Source organism: Cucurbita moschata, unplaced genomic scaffold (genome assembly GCF_002738365.1).
Source record: "Cucurbita moschata cultivar Rifu unplaced genomic scaffold, Cmos_1.0 Cmo_Scf00006, whole genome shotgun sequence".
Taxonomy (NCBI): Eukaryota; Viridiplantae; Streptophyta; class Magnoliopsida; order Cucurbitales; family Cucurbitaceae; genus Cucurbita; species Cucurbita moschata.
This window is the reverse complement of record NW_019268522.1, coordinates 3240404-3252896: the sequence shown is the minus strand read 5'-3', so window position 1 is coordinate 3252896 and position 12493 is coordinate 3240404. Positions and strand designations below refer to the sequence as shown.

Sequence of the window (12493 nt, the reverse complement as noted above, 5' to 3'; positions counted from 1 at the left end):
AAAAAAAAAAAAAAAAAAAAAAAAAAAAATTGTTAATCATGAGAGACCAAATGATTGCATCCAACGGTGGATGTGAGCCCTTTCACTTTCTTTATATATATATATATTGAAAAAAAAAATAAAAAAAATAAAAATTATGTTCACAAAAATCATTTCATGTGTTAAAAAGATATTTCTTTAGCCTATTCCCAATTCCCCCTTTTGTAGATCCCAAAAAAAAAAAATAATAATTTATTTATATATTTATCGACGGTGTATGAGAAGTAGCTGGTTGCTCGAGATGAATTATTTAAACAAATGGGTACCGTAATCTGTTATTTCAGTTGAATGATATAGACGTTTGACCGATCTGATTAAGTTTGTTTTTTCGTTTTACACATTTAGTCATTATTTCACAGCACTGAAAATTATAAAAATATGTTCAAAACTTTCTGAGCTTTTGTCATTATTTTATTTTTTGGTGCACGAACAAAAAAAAATTTAATTGTGGACACGATTCCATAAATATAGGATCTTCACGAACCAACCAACGATATTGCAAATATTGACTATCGAGTAGCGCTGAAAACGATATTATATTAATATCAAACAAACATCTTTTAATAAGAAATACGAACATTGTATGTTATAGATAGAAAATGTTCATTTTCTAATGATACTCTGAGAATAGATCTAGTGGAGACGGAGTGAGGCTTGTAGCTCAACGTGACTACGAATCACACTGTTACGAGTTTGAATCCCTTCTCGACCTTTGGTCTCTATCCGGACCCGATGAAAAAAATGAGATCCCTTTTCATGGATTGGTTGAGAATGATTTTGATCTAGTTTATGGCCTATTAGAAGGAGAACACGCTCTGTTGGGATTGGGATCCTCATGGACAGAAAAAGATTGCAGTCGATTTGATAATGATCGAGTGACATTGCTTCTTTGACCCGAACTCAGGAATCCCTTAAATATGATACAAAATGGATATTGTTACGTTCGAGAAAGATTAGATTGAAGTGAAAGTGATTAAGAAAAGTGATGAAATACAAGAGTTAAGGACTAGCGAGAGATTTTACATTTTACATGAAGACCACTTTCAATCCATAGAAGAAAGTTTGATTTTTTTAGGGAGACAAGAACCCATATACCCTTCTTCGTGTTCTTCGTGTTCTTCGTGTTCTTCCTCCAAAATGTGTTTTTGATCCAAACACAGCCTTATATCTATACCCCCTTCCTGTTTCCCGCCATATCTACCACCTTCTAAGCTCGTTTGAAAAATCTCTTTCACCCATTTTTCAAACACTTTGTTAGAAAATGAACCAAATCCCTCTAAAATCCCTTCTAAAACCCCCTCTTCCACTCTAAATCTACAATCCCAATTCCAATCCCAATCCCAATCCCAATCCCATTTCCACTTTTTACAATTCTCCTCGTATGCCCCTGTCATTATCCGCCTCAATTGCTCTCTGATTTCTGATTCTTGGGTTGATTTTGAATTCAGAATGAACCGATTTGAGATCGATTCCAGAAACCCATTTGCTGCTTTCCGATCGTACATGGTTGTTTCGCGCGTTAGATCGCTCGATATCGGACTTATCTGCCCATTTGGTAATGTTTGATTCGTTTCTGCATCGTCTTGTTCTTGTTTTTGATCTTCTTCGTTGGCTGCTTTTTGGTTGAGATCGATTGTGTTGTTGTTGATGCTTGATTGTCTGTTCTTATTGATTCTTGCTTTCTTCGATTTGTTTTCGATTTCCCGTTCTGCCTTTCGCTTGTGTTTTTCCCTAGCGTCGATTTCTAGGGCCATCTCGATTACAGATGAGGAAGAATCTCTGTTCTTCTTTTTATCGGAGGAATCGTCTTTTGTTAAAACGAATATCAATTTTTCGATGCGTTCTTCTTTTACTTCTCCGAATTTCCCACTCTCGAATCCATCTTCCAGGAATTTCATGAACTGTGAATCCGCCATTTCCACATCTTCCACCAAAATCACAAGCTCTCTGGTCGATTTCAATGCCTTCTCCACTATTTCAGATCGAGAAATCCCCATTTCTTCGCTTTTCGCGTTCAAGTTCAAGAAAAACTCAATAGATCCAAATACTAATTCTGCAATTGCTAGAGCCATCTTTCTCTTTCCAATGAAATCGTTTCCCTCCATCAAAATCCATTGAATCCGTTTCTCATTCTTCTTTGCTGAAATTACTGTTTCTGCTATACTATGAAGCGATTCTGATTGCCATGGTACATTCTCTTGCAGGACCTTCAAAATCTCTCCTCGTTCGGTCTTTCTTTCGCTTTCCATTTCCATGGATTCTGCTGATGAATCATAGAACAGTGGATTCCCCAGAGCTAGAGTGATCTTCACTTCCTTCCCCACCATATGTTTGAGAGAATTCAAGCTTGGTGATTCTCGATCTTGACTTTGTTTTGTTGTTGCATTTCCAAAATCAAACTCGATTGTTGTGCATGATTGTTGCCTTCTGAATCGTGGGACCAAGTTGGAACTCTGTAATGGCTTTGGTGTTTGATTATCTGTGAAGGAAATTGAATTTGATTCATCAAACTTTGGCCACCATGGATATGATGAACAGTAAGAGAAGCTTTTTCCCATCAAGCTTTGAGCTGAACCATCTCTGTGTAGGCTGCTGCAAAATCTGTTCCATTTCTTCCTTAGTTCCACAAACTCATCCTGTAAAATTTGCAAGAATAAGAAAATGAAACGAATTGATTCTTATGTTTTTGAGCAATGAAACAACGTGATGAACAAGTTTTAGTACCTTTGAATGTGATTGATTGACATTATACTGTTGCAGCCAGGAGGGAACTTGCTTGGACTGGAAAGATTTCAAATGTTGGACTTCATTTTCGAAATTTGAAGTGCATTCAGCGCAGCAAGTAAGCTTTTCATGTTCTTCTTTTGCAATGAATTGCTTTGTTTCCATGGTTTGAGAGAAGAAACTTGGCCTTGAATCATAAACACTGCATAAACAAAGAAAAAATAGCAACAAAAACATCAACACTAGCTAATCTGAAGTGAAATCATTGTTTGTAAGCATTAATACCGCCCGCAGATATAAGGGGATGAGAACAAAACATTATTTACAAGGGTGTGAAACCTCAAATAGCAAAAAAGAAAGCATGAACACAAGCTAATCTGAAGCGAAATCATTGTTTGTAAGCATTAATCATGTAACGGCCTAAACCCATAAGGAGAGGAGAACGAAGCATTCTTTATAAGGGTGTGGAAACTTCTCTCTAGCGGAAGCGTTTTAAAAACCTTGAGGGTAAGCTCGGGCCGTTACAAATCTAAGTGAAGGTGACTAATGATTTTTCTTTCTTCCTCAGTGTTCTCTAATCCCCATTTCATTCATAGAAGCATTTTTCTGCAAATATGAGAGGTATGTTCATATTGCTTTCTGGCCCTGTTTCGAAAAAACTTAGCAGAAGAGAGAGAGATAAAGATGATTTGGGTTTCATATCTGCGAGTAAAACTCTGTAAAACAACACCATGCGTGGCTATATAATGACCAAAAAAGGGAGGAAACACAAGGACACTAGCCCATCTGACTTTCCCAGAAACACTTTTTCTTTTATGTTTCTGTCCTTATTCTCAGTCTGTCTTTAGGCTCCAACACAACAAAAGTACAACTACCCAACCCCTCTCTCTCCCCACATATATAAACTTCAAAATATTGATGATAATGGAGGTTCTCCATGCAAAATTCCAAACCAAGTAGTACTTTTTTCAGTCAAATTTGAAGAAACGGGAAGATACAAGGGTATAAAACAAAGAAAAACTAGGTATATATACAAGTTTTAGCTCCTAATGTTGTTGTAACGACCTAAATTTTCTACTTAATCTAAAGTTGCTACTGTATGCATATCATGAATGCATCTTAAAACACTGGACTTACGTGTTTGAAAACAACTTAGCATACAATGTTCATGATATGTATGCAGTAGCGATCTTATATGATTGTGTTTTTCTAATTTAGTCTCCTTGTTGGATGAATGAGAGAGAAACATAACTCCAAGGAAACAAGGAATATACCTAGAAGTATGGAGAGTTAAGCCAAGTCCAGAAGAGGGAACAGGAACAGCATGAAGAGACCACTGAGTTTCAAGAGCAGGCTGTCTCATTTGACACCTCATGTAAATCTGATAACTCGCCATACCCATAACCCAAATCTTAGCCTTAGAACCGTTGTTATTAGCATTAAGAAAATCCCCTTTCAGCGATCTCTCAATCTCCCCAACCAAGCGTTCAATTTCATCACTATTCCCTCCTTCCACAATCCATTTCAAGTCCCCAACATAAACCAGGACACCTCCGTCTCCATTATCCTTCACATACTCACCCAATTTTAAAGAAGAAGAACCCTTCATTAATGGAAGAAACTCCACAAACTTAACCCCTTTCATAACCTCAGGAACCTCCCCCATTTTCACTTTCCTTATAACCTCAAACACTACCCCTTCTGTCAGCCCAACAGAGTCCCCAACAACAACAACATTAGTTCTCAAATTATTATTGTTCTTCCCCAAGAAAGCCTCAAACACTAACTTAGTTGCATCAGTAGTAGGAGGAGGAGGAGGAGGAGAAGAAGAAGAGAAGAAAAAGGGGGTGTATGTGTTGGTTTGAGGAGAGAAGAAATGGGAAGAAATGGGAGAAGGAGGAGAGATAAAAATAGTGTTGTTGTTGTTGTTGTCGTTGTATTCTTCAATGTTGGTTTTGACAGCAGTGCTAGAGAAGCCAGCCTCTCTCATGACACGGCTGACACTCGGGTCGTCAAGAATGGAAATGATGAGATGTTGGAGCTCGACTTTGACGGTGAGAAGAGGGTGTTGCTGTTGTTGTTGGTGGTGGTGGTCGAGGGAGGAGGAGGAGGAGGAGGAGCCACGGCGTTGGTGGGCTTGGGCGCGCTTGAGGGCAGCAATGAGGGCGTTGGATAAAGAAGGAGGGGAGTGAAGGAGAGGTGGGGAAGAGGGGAGGCGGTTGAGGGCGACATTGAAGCAGAGCTCGAGAGCTCTGGATTGCAGAGGGTGAGGAGGGTGGGATTTGAGGCAGGCACGGCGGAGGAGAGTGGGGGGTTTGGAGTTATTAGAGAGGAGAGTGGAGGCTACATGGAGAGGAGTTACATGGGAATGGCCACGACGAGCGGCTAAAGAAAGGGAATGCTTCAGAACTGAAGCAGCCTCCGGTGTGAGGGTCTGCTGAGCTGCGCAAGTTCCTGATCGCATCACTTGCCCCACGCCCCCTACCACCACCCCCTTTGTTAATGGAACCTCCTATGCTCTGCTGCTTCTTGCTTGTTTTCTTTTCTTTACTTGTGATTCTTTCCCCACCTTCAACCCTTTTGGGTGTGTTGGCTTTGAGCTTTGTGTTTGAAGAAAGGAAGTGAAAGAGTTAGGTGTCTTCTTTGGCTTGAGACTGAGAGAGATATTTGGATTTGGAGGCTTTTGGGATTTGGAAAATAATGAGCAAACCAGACAACCATCTTTATACTAAAACTTCATGCTGTGTTAGCTCCATCTCTTTGTTTCCCTTTTCTTTTCCTTTATCATTTGGAATTAAGTGGCATAAAGAGTAGACTGGTATGAGAAAATTAAAGTAGGTGGTGCCAGGTCCTCGAGCAGACCTCGAAGGGTGTGAGCAACGAGTAGTGTACCAATGAGGACGCTAGGCCCTGAAGATGGGTGAATTATAAGATCCCACGTCAATTGGAGAGAGAAACGAGTGTTAGCGAAGACGCTAGGCCACGAAAGGTGTGGATTGTGAGATCTCACATCAGTTGCAGAGATGAACGAAAGATTCTTTATAATAGTGTAGAAACCTCTCCCTAGCGTAACTGCAAAACCCTGAGAGGAACTTGAAAGGAAAAGCTAAAAAAGGACAATATCTGCTAGCAGTAGACTTGAGTTCTTACAATAATACATTGTTACGAAGTTACTACTTCACCCTATTTACTTCAACAACGGTAATTAGCATCTATTCATTCCCATGAAGTGAAAAACTCGAATCTCCCTATAGAAATATGAAATACATTTCAATTATCATTAAAGTAAGCTCACATCCACGAAACATTTTAGGACAAATTTAGATAACTTGATTGTTAGATCGGATAATATTATTTTTGTTTTTATGTGATTTTTTTTCAACACTAATTGCCTTATCTTACTTGATTACTATTTTTTTTTTATTTTTTTATTTTTATATATATAAAAACTCCAATTAAAATGTAGCACTTTTTTGGGGAGTGGTGAAGGAGGGGAAGGGAAGCATATTATTATTATTATTATATAAATATAATAAAATTTATAACATATGATAATATTTATCTCTCATTATTATAAAAAGCTGCAAAATAAGATTTTTCAAAACTTTCTCTCTCTCTCTCCTCATCAGATAATATATACTTTTAATTAAATTAAATAAAAAATGGGATCATACTCTATAGTTTATAATATTAATTACATAACAAAGAATCAAAACAGTATGATTATGGGGTTTGTTCAACTCCATTATTTTATTTAGTGTTTTTTTTTTTGTTAATATATATATTAAATATTATTTTATTTTCTTAAATGTGGAGTCCATTTCTAGTGGACCCCATAAGTTTTTTTTTTTTTTTTTTAATTATTTGTAAAAATATATATATATATATATATATTTGGTTGTTCATGGTCATAGATCAGCTTCCCTCCTTTTAACACACCAACCTTTGAATGGGCAGACAGAGACAGAAGAAATTCAAAATATTTTTTATTTAAAAAAAAAAGAAAAAGAAAAAGAAAAAGGGAAATTAATAAAGGTAAGAGAATTACTGAAAAAAGAGGGAATAGAATTTAGTGTGATGGAAAGAGAGTGAGAAATATGAATCTCTTTTTAGATCCTATTTTTAATATTTTGATTGAAAGTTACATTCAGTATAGATTTATGATATATGTATAGAGTTTGCTCCACATATGTATTAGAAATGATATCGTGGGAGAGATGTAAAGCTAAGCAAATAGCTTCGGTTCCAAGAACAATAGACGGTATTGGTTGTAAGAGATGTGAATTTGCTTGTTCGAACAGAGTTCTTGATTGTTTGCATTTATTTACGGTAAGAAACAACTTAAAGCATTAATCGAAACGTCTTGTTGTATCCAGTGTTGTTCACCATCGGATGTCGTACGATTCTCGAGATTTTTTATCGAGAACTAAAAAATAATTTAAGATTTAGGTATATATCAAATTTAGGCATAGATACGTGTAAAGTAGTATAAAATTTAGAGTTTCAGAAATATTCTCAATTATATGACATCTAAGTATAGATGTCACACTATTTATTTCTCTTTATAATATTCCAAATATTCCAAATGTCATATCAATATATTCCTCAAACCTATATCTATACTTTGTAATTTCGTGAGATACTCCATTGATTGGAGAGTGGAACAAAGTATTTCTTATATGCGTGTAGAAACTTCTCTCTAATAGTCGTGTTTTAAAACAGTGAGATTGACAGCGATATGTCTAGGCAGTGTGCAGGGAGGATGTTGGCCCGTAAGGAAAATAGATCGTGAGATTCTACATCGGTTGGATATGAGAACAAAACATTTTTTATATGAGTATGAAAATTTCTCCCTAGTAGACATATTTTAAAACAGTGAGAATGACAACGATACATTCAGGCGGTGTGTAGCGAGGACGTTGGACCCCTAAGGGAGATAGATTGCGAGATCCCACGTCGATTGAAGATGGGGAAAAACATTTCTTATATGAGTATGAAAATCTCTCCTTAGTAGACGTGTTTTGAAATTGTAAGGCTGATGATGATACGTTACGGGCTAAAACAAACCATATCTATTAGCAGTATACTTTTTGAATCCCGTAAAGAAATGGGTTATTGGGAGGCCGATCGCTGTGGAGAGACAACATTTTATTCTCCAAGTACCCAAAAAAGCAAAGCTGTGTCTACTCTCCTACCCACCATTATTGCCTCTTTTTTCACTCTCTATACAAACTGCAATACCCTTTGTCATAATCTCATCATTCTCAATTCCATTTCCAATCGCCCACTTCAAAACTTTTCTTCTTAATTTAAACAAAATACTAATCTTTAAACTGACCCGTTTCGTCTAAGGTGAAGATTTAGATCTACGGTCAAGAGAGGTAGGGGTTACCACCAATCTTTAAACTGACCCGTTTTGTCTAAAGTGAAGATTTAAATCTACGATCGAGAGAGGTAGAGTTACTTTGTGTTGAAATATAATTTAGAAGAGGTAGGAGACTTATCTACGAGAATAGTGACAGATCTTAAACTTTAGAGTGAAGGACAAACAAATTCATATTGAGTTAAATTATAAGTTTTAGTTCTCGAACTTTTAGATTTATTTTTATGTTACTAGGGATGAATATGGGTTGGGTTGGAAAATTTTGTTCGATCCACCTGAAATTTTGAATTGGTTGGGTTGGTGACTTGAACAACTCGAAAAGTCACAATTCAACCCAATCTAACTCTCGATTTTCAGATTGTCACGTTACATTAATAACTAAAGTCTCATAGAGTTCAAACAAATCACAATATATCACTAGCATTAGTTATAAATGTTAAATATTAAACATTCTCAAGACCGAATACTTGCCGCCATTCTACACCTTGACCTAACTGCTCTGATAGATTTGCTCCTCAAGCAGACATGTGCCCCTTCCCCAGTTGTACTCACGTGACACGAGTGTGTCGAGCGACTTCTAGCTCTCAGCTCGCATGTGGCTCAATTGAGTTGATTCCCCTGCGTTCGGCTCTGCCTCGGCTCAATGGCTTTGCCTTGGCTTATCCAGCTAATTCGACTTAGTTGGACTATTTTGGACCACATTTTTTGCTATATGGGCTCTCTCTTATTAGTTTGGACCGTCCCATAGCCATTTTTGACATTATTGAAAGCATTTGAGGTCAGTAGGATCCTTATTTGCTCAATTTTTATATACTTGTGAGATGAAATATGGAATCATTCGATAGTTTTAGGTGAGTTAAGCTCATTAGTATATTCTAACCTGATGTCGTGGACCCACGTGAGTTTGAATTGGATTACAAAGGACAAATTTGGACTAGCACAAGGATAAATCAGTGACTAACTTAAACTAACCAAGTAAGTGGATTTACTATTAACTTGATTGGATGAATTAAAGGAAATATGAACAATACACGTTTGGTAGCCCTCCATGTGCCATATTTTATGACGGTTTGAAATGTATTATGTTAGAATTATGTTACGTTGTCAGTTATGCTATGAGATGTTTATATCATGTTATGGACTTTATTGTGACTTCCATGTTGTATGTCATGATTTAAAGCTACGACATTTTTGTATACCATGTGGATTGAGATATTTCCTTACTATGATGAATACATACATGTACATTATGATATCTATATGCCAAGATATTATGCGGGCTCATTTCCTTATGTGACTTTGGCAGTGTGAGCGTGCGCTAACTGAAGGGTGCACCCACGGGTACATATATGGCCACTTGGTGGGTCCATATATGGGTACATGAGTCGTGTTTGGAGAAATACTACTCATCCAATTTTGTCCAACTAATTCAATCCAACACTTTATTTTTTAGTATTGTTCGATTAGGTTGTTTGAATGTGTGTTTTTTTTAATTATTTAAAAAATTCACTTATCCCTAGTACATGTTACATTAATAACTAAAATCAAATAAAGTTCAAATATCAAACATTTACGGGTCACAACTCATTACTAACATCAGTTACAAACATTAAATATATATTTTTTTTATAAATGATAGGGTTAAGTGTTGTAACCCTCTTTTCGAGTTAGTCGGGATGATCCAATAAAAAAAAATAAATGTCAAATCGTAAATTGATTTTTTTTGGGTCAGGTTATCCAAATTGGTCATGTTTTCAAGTCATCAATAAGATGCTCTTTCTAGTTCAGTTACGTACTCCATTTCGATTACTTAATCATAAGAATTTCAAAGTTAAACGTGTTTAGTTTAAAGTATTCTTACATTAGTTAGCCTCCGGAGAATTTTCGTAGAAAGTATGAGAGTAAAAAGAAAACATACTAACACGATCCATATTTGTATACAGGGATAGTCTTCCCTCTTTGAAACAATTCAAGACACGGGGTAACGTAACCCTATGGTCAAGACCATTAAACGTCGAATTCAGTTTTCAAATTTTGGTTCGATGAGCTATTAAAAGTTACATAAAAAAAATAAAAAAATCCCCAAAGGAAATTCACCATTTCCCTTTGCATTAAAAGGGGCAAAAAGACAACGTATTAAAGTGGAAGAGAAAAAGAGAGCATTTAAAACTTAAAAGCTAATAAAGTTAACCTTTCAGTCAAAATATCTCTCTTACTCCTAAACTATATAATATATACAATAATGTTCAAATTTCTCATATGTTCACAACCTCACATTTTTTGTCACCTTTTTTTCTTTGTCTCATTGTGTTATTAAACCTTTATTACTTGTGGGTCCAAATTCTCGACTCAATACACTAAAAAGTTTATATTTTGTTCGAACTTTACGTACTAAAAACAAAAGATTGATCGACAGAAAGATAAACAAAATATTCTTAATTTTCATAATAATCTTAAAGTTGAGTAGAGTTTTGGTTCGGTTGTAACCCAGTTTTTTAGTTGGTTGGATTGATCTGATCAATAAAATGTCAATTTTCAAACCGACTCAAATTTTCGACTTTTTTTAACCTGACCCAATCCAACTTTTATAATTTGGGCTAAGTAGTTTGAGTTGGTTGAGTTCTTGGTGTTAGGATTGCTCAACAACGCACACACTCAATCAAAAGGAACACAAAGAACAGTAAAGAAAAAATTCAAGGAGAAATATTGGCTAAAGGTTTTATTGATGACTTCAATTATGTACAACAAGAGAAAATACAGATAATGAAGAAAAATACGTTTTGAGAGCTTTGTCTAATGCGTTATATATATAGTTTCAGTTTACTAAATATTTAACCTTCGAGATATTCTACAAAATATATCTCTACTAAATCTCTCCCAAATATCTATCATGTATATTTCTACCCGATCTTTTACGATAGGCATTAGGCGCCATATCCCAACACTTAGGTCAATGAATACTCCTACCTTTTGTTTCTGATTTTAGGTATAAATTGAATAGAACGTCGAGCCAATGGCATTTTTGCAAATAACCAAAGAAATAGGAGAAGAGGTTAGAAAGGTAAAATTGTAAGAGGTAAAAAAAAATTGAAGTTAAAAAGGGATGTTTAGAAAGGTTGAATATTGAACATTGTGAAATGATGATGATCTCCAAGAGGTAACATTTTCATGCAAAGCTAAAAATTTTACGTCAATCCAAACCACCTTTTGCTGCCTCTTTCCTTTACATCTTTCACATGATTGAGAAGAAAAGAAGAAAAAAAAAAGACTTATAATATAATAATTTTCTTTTCTTTTCCTTTTTCGTTAGTTTCATTATGGTTTCCCTAATGCTGAATCGAAGTGACAACACAATTGCTTTCAATTATTGCATCTATAATTTTAATCCAAAAAAGTTATCAACTTGAGATCGTGTTCTCGTTTGATCCTTGAAATTTTAGCTTTGATCTTACGAGATATAAATTATATTTTTTTTATTTTGTTTGTGAAGTTTGAAATATAACAAGTTAGGTGTCCAAAAATTTGAAGTATACGTTAAATATTATTCTATTGTATTTAATGTGACAACCGAGTACATGAAGGGTATATAAATGAGCTGAAAACCGCATTTGAATGTGAGTGATCTTGAAAATAAGATGACTAAGAGACATAGAAGAATTGAAAGTTATTACCTATACCAACAAGTTGCACGTTCGTTTTTAGTTGCTCAATAAGATCTTCAAGGTTAAACATGTTTTGCTTCAATTCTATGTTGAGTTATCTCTTGGAAATTTTAGTAAGATGGTTGTAAGTGAGGAAAAAACATGCTGGAAAAAGTTGTGTTGGTCTGTGGGGATAGTTTTTCCTCTTAAAAATGAGAAGTATGTGACTATGTTATAGAGGATGCAGGGAAATGTCAGAGCCATCAAGTGTCGAATCCTAGGCACGAGGCGTTACAGATAATAGCAGAGTAGTAACACCTCATTTTCAGTGGCTCAATCATAGTAACTTCAAGGTTAAACGTGCTTTGTTTTGGAGCAATTTTAGGTTGAGTGACCTCATGTGAATTTTCCTAAGATACATGTGAGTGAGGTATTTTTCTAATATAGTCTTCACTTTTAGAAGTGAGAAGCTAGTAATGTGGCCATGTCACAGGGGATGCAAGGAAATATCGAGGCCATCAGGTGTCATTGGACATGGGGCGTTACATCTCATAGATTTTCGTTTTTTTTAATTGATACTCGAGTCAAAGTTGAACTTCAGGCAAATGATTGAGTTCAATTTAGTTTGGAGTAAGGAAATTGACTCTGTCACGTAGGGGTACATGAATGAATCGAGACTACATCCGAATGAGAGTAATCATAAGAT

General features: G+C 35.7%; 1 protein-coding gene and 1 long non-coding RNA gene across 2 annotated transcripts; one reads left to right on the top strand and one right to left on the bottom strand.

The window, feature by feature from the left end:
* Nucleotides 1–996: 996 nt before the first annotated feature.
* LOC111444147 (protein SMAX1-LIKE 4-like) lies at nt 997–5466 on the bottom strand. The gene is made up of 3 exons (XM_023082125.1): nt 4038–5466; nt 2764–2965; nt 997–2675 (listed from the first exon to the last, which is right to left on the bottom strand). The coding sequence occupies exons 1-3, from the start codon at nt 5225–5227 to the stop codon at nt 1083–1085; spliced, it is 2985 nt and encodes a 994-aa protein (XP_022937893.1). The 5' UTR covers nt 5228–5466; the 3' UTR covers nt 997–1082.
* On the top strand, nt 1468–3833 carry LOC111444148. The gene is made up of 3 exons (XR_002710656.1): nt 1468–1594; nt 2800–2881; nt 3332–3833. It is a non-coding gene; the product is annotated as an uncharacterized LOC111444148 (long non-coding RNA).
* Nucleotides 5467–12493: the final 7027 nt, after the last annotated feature.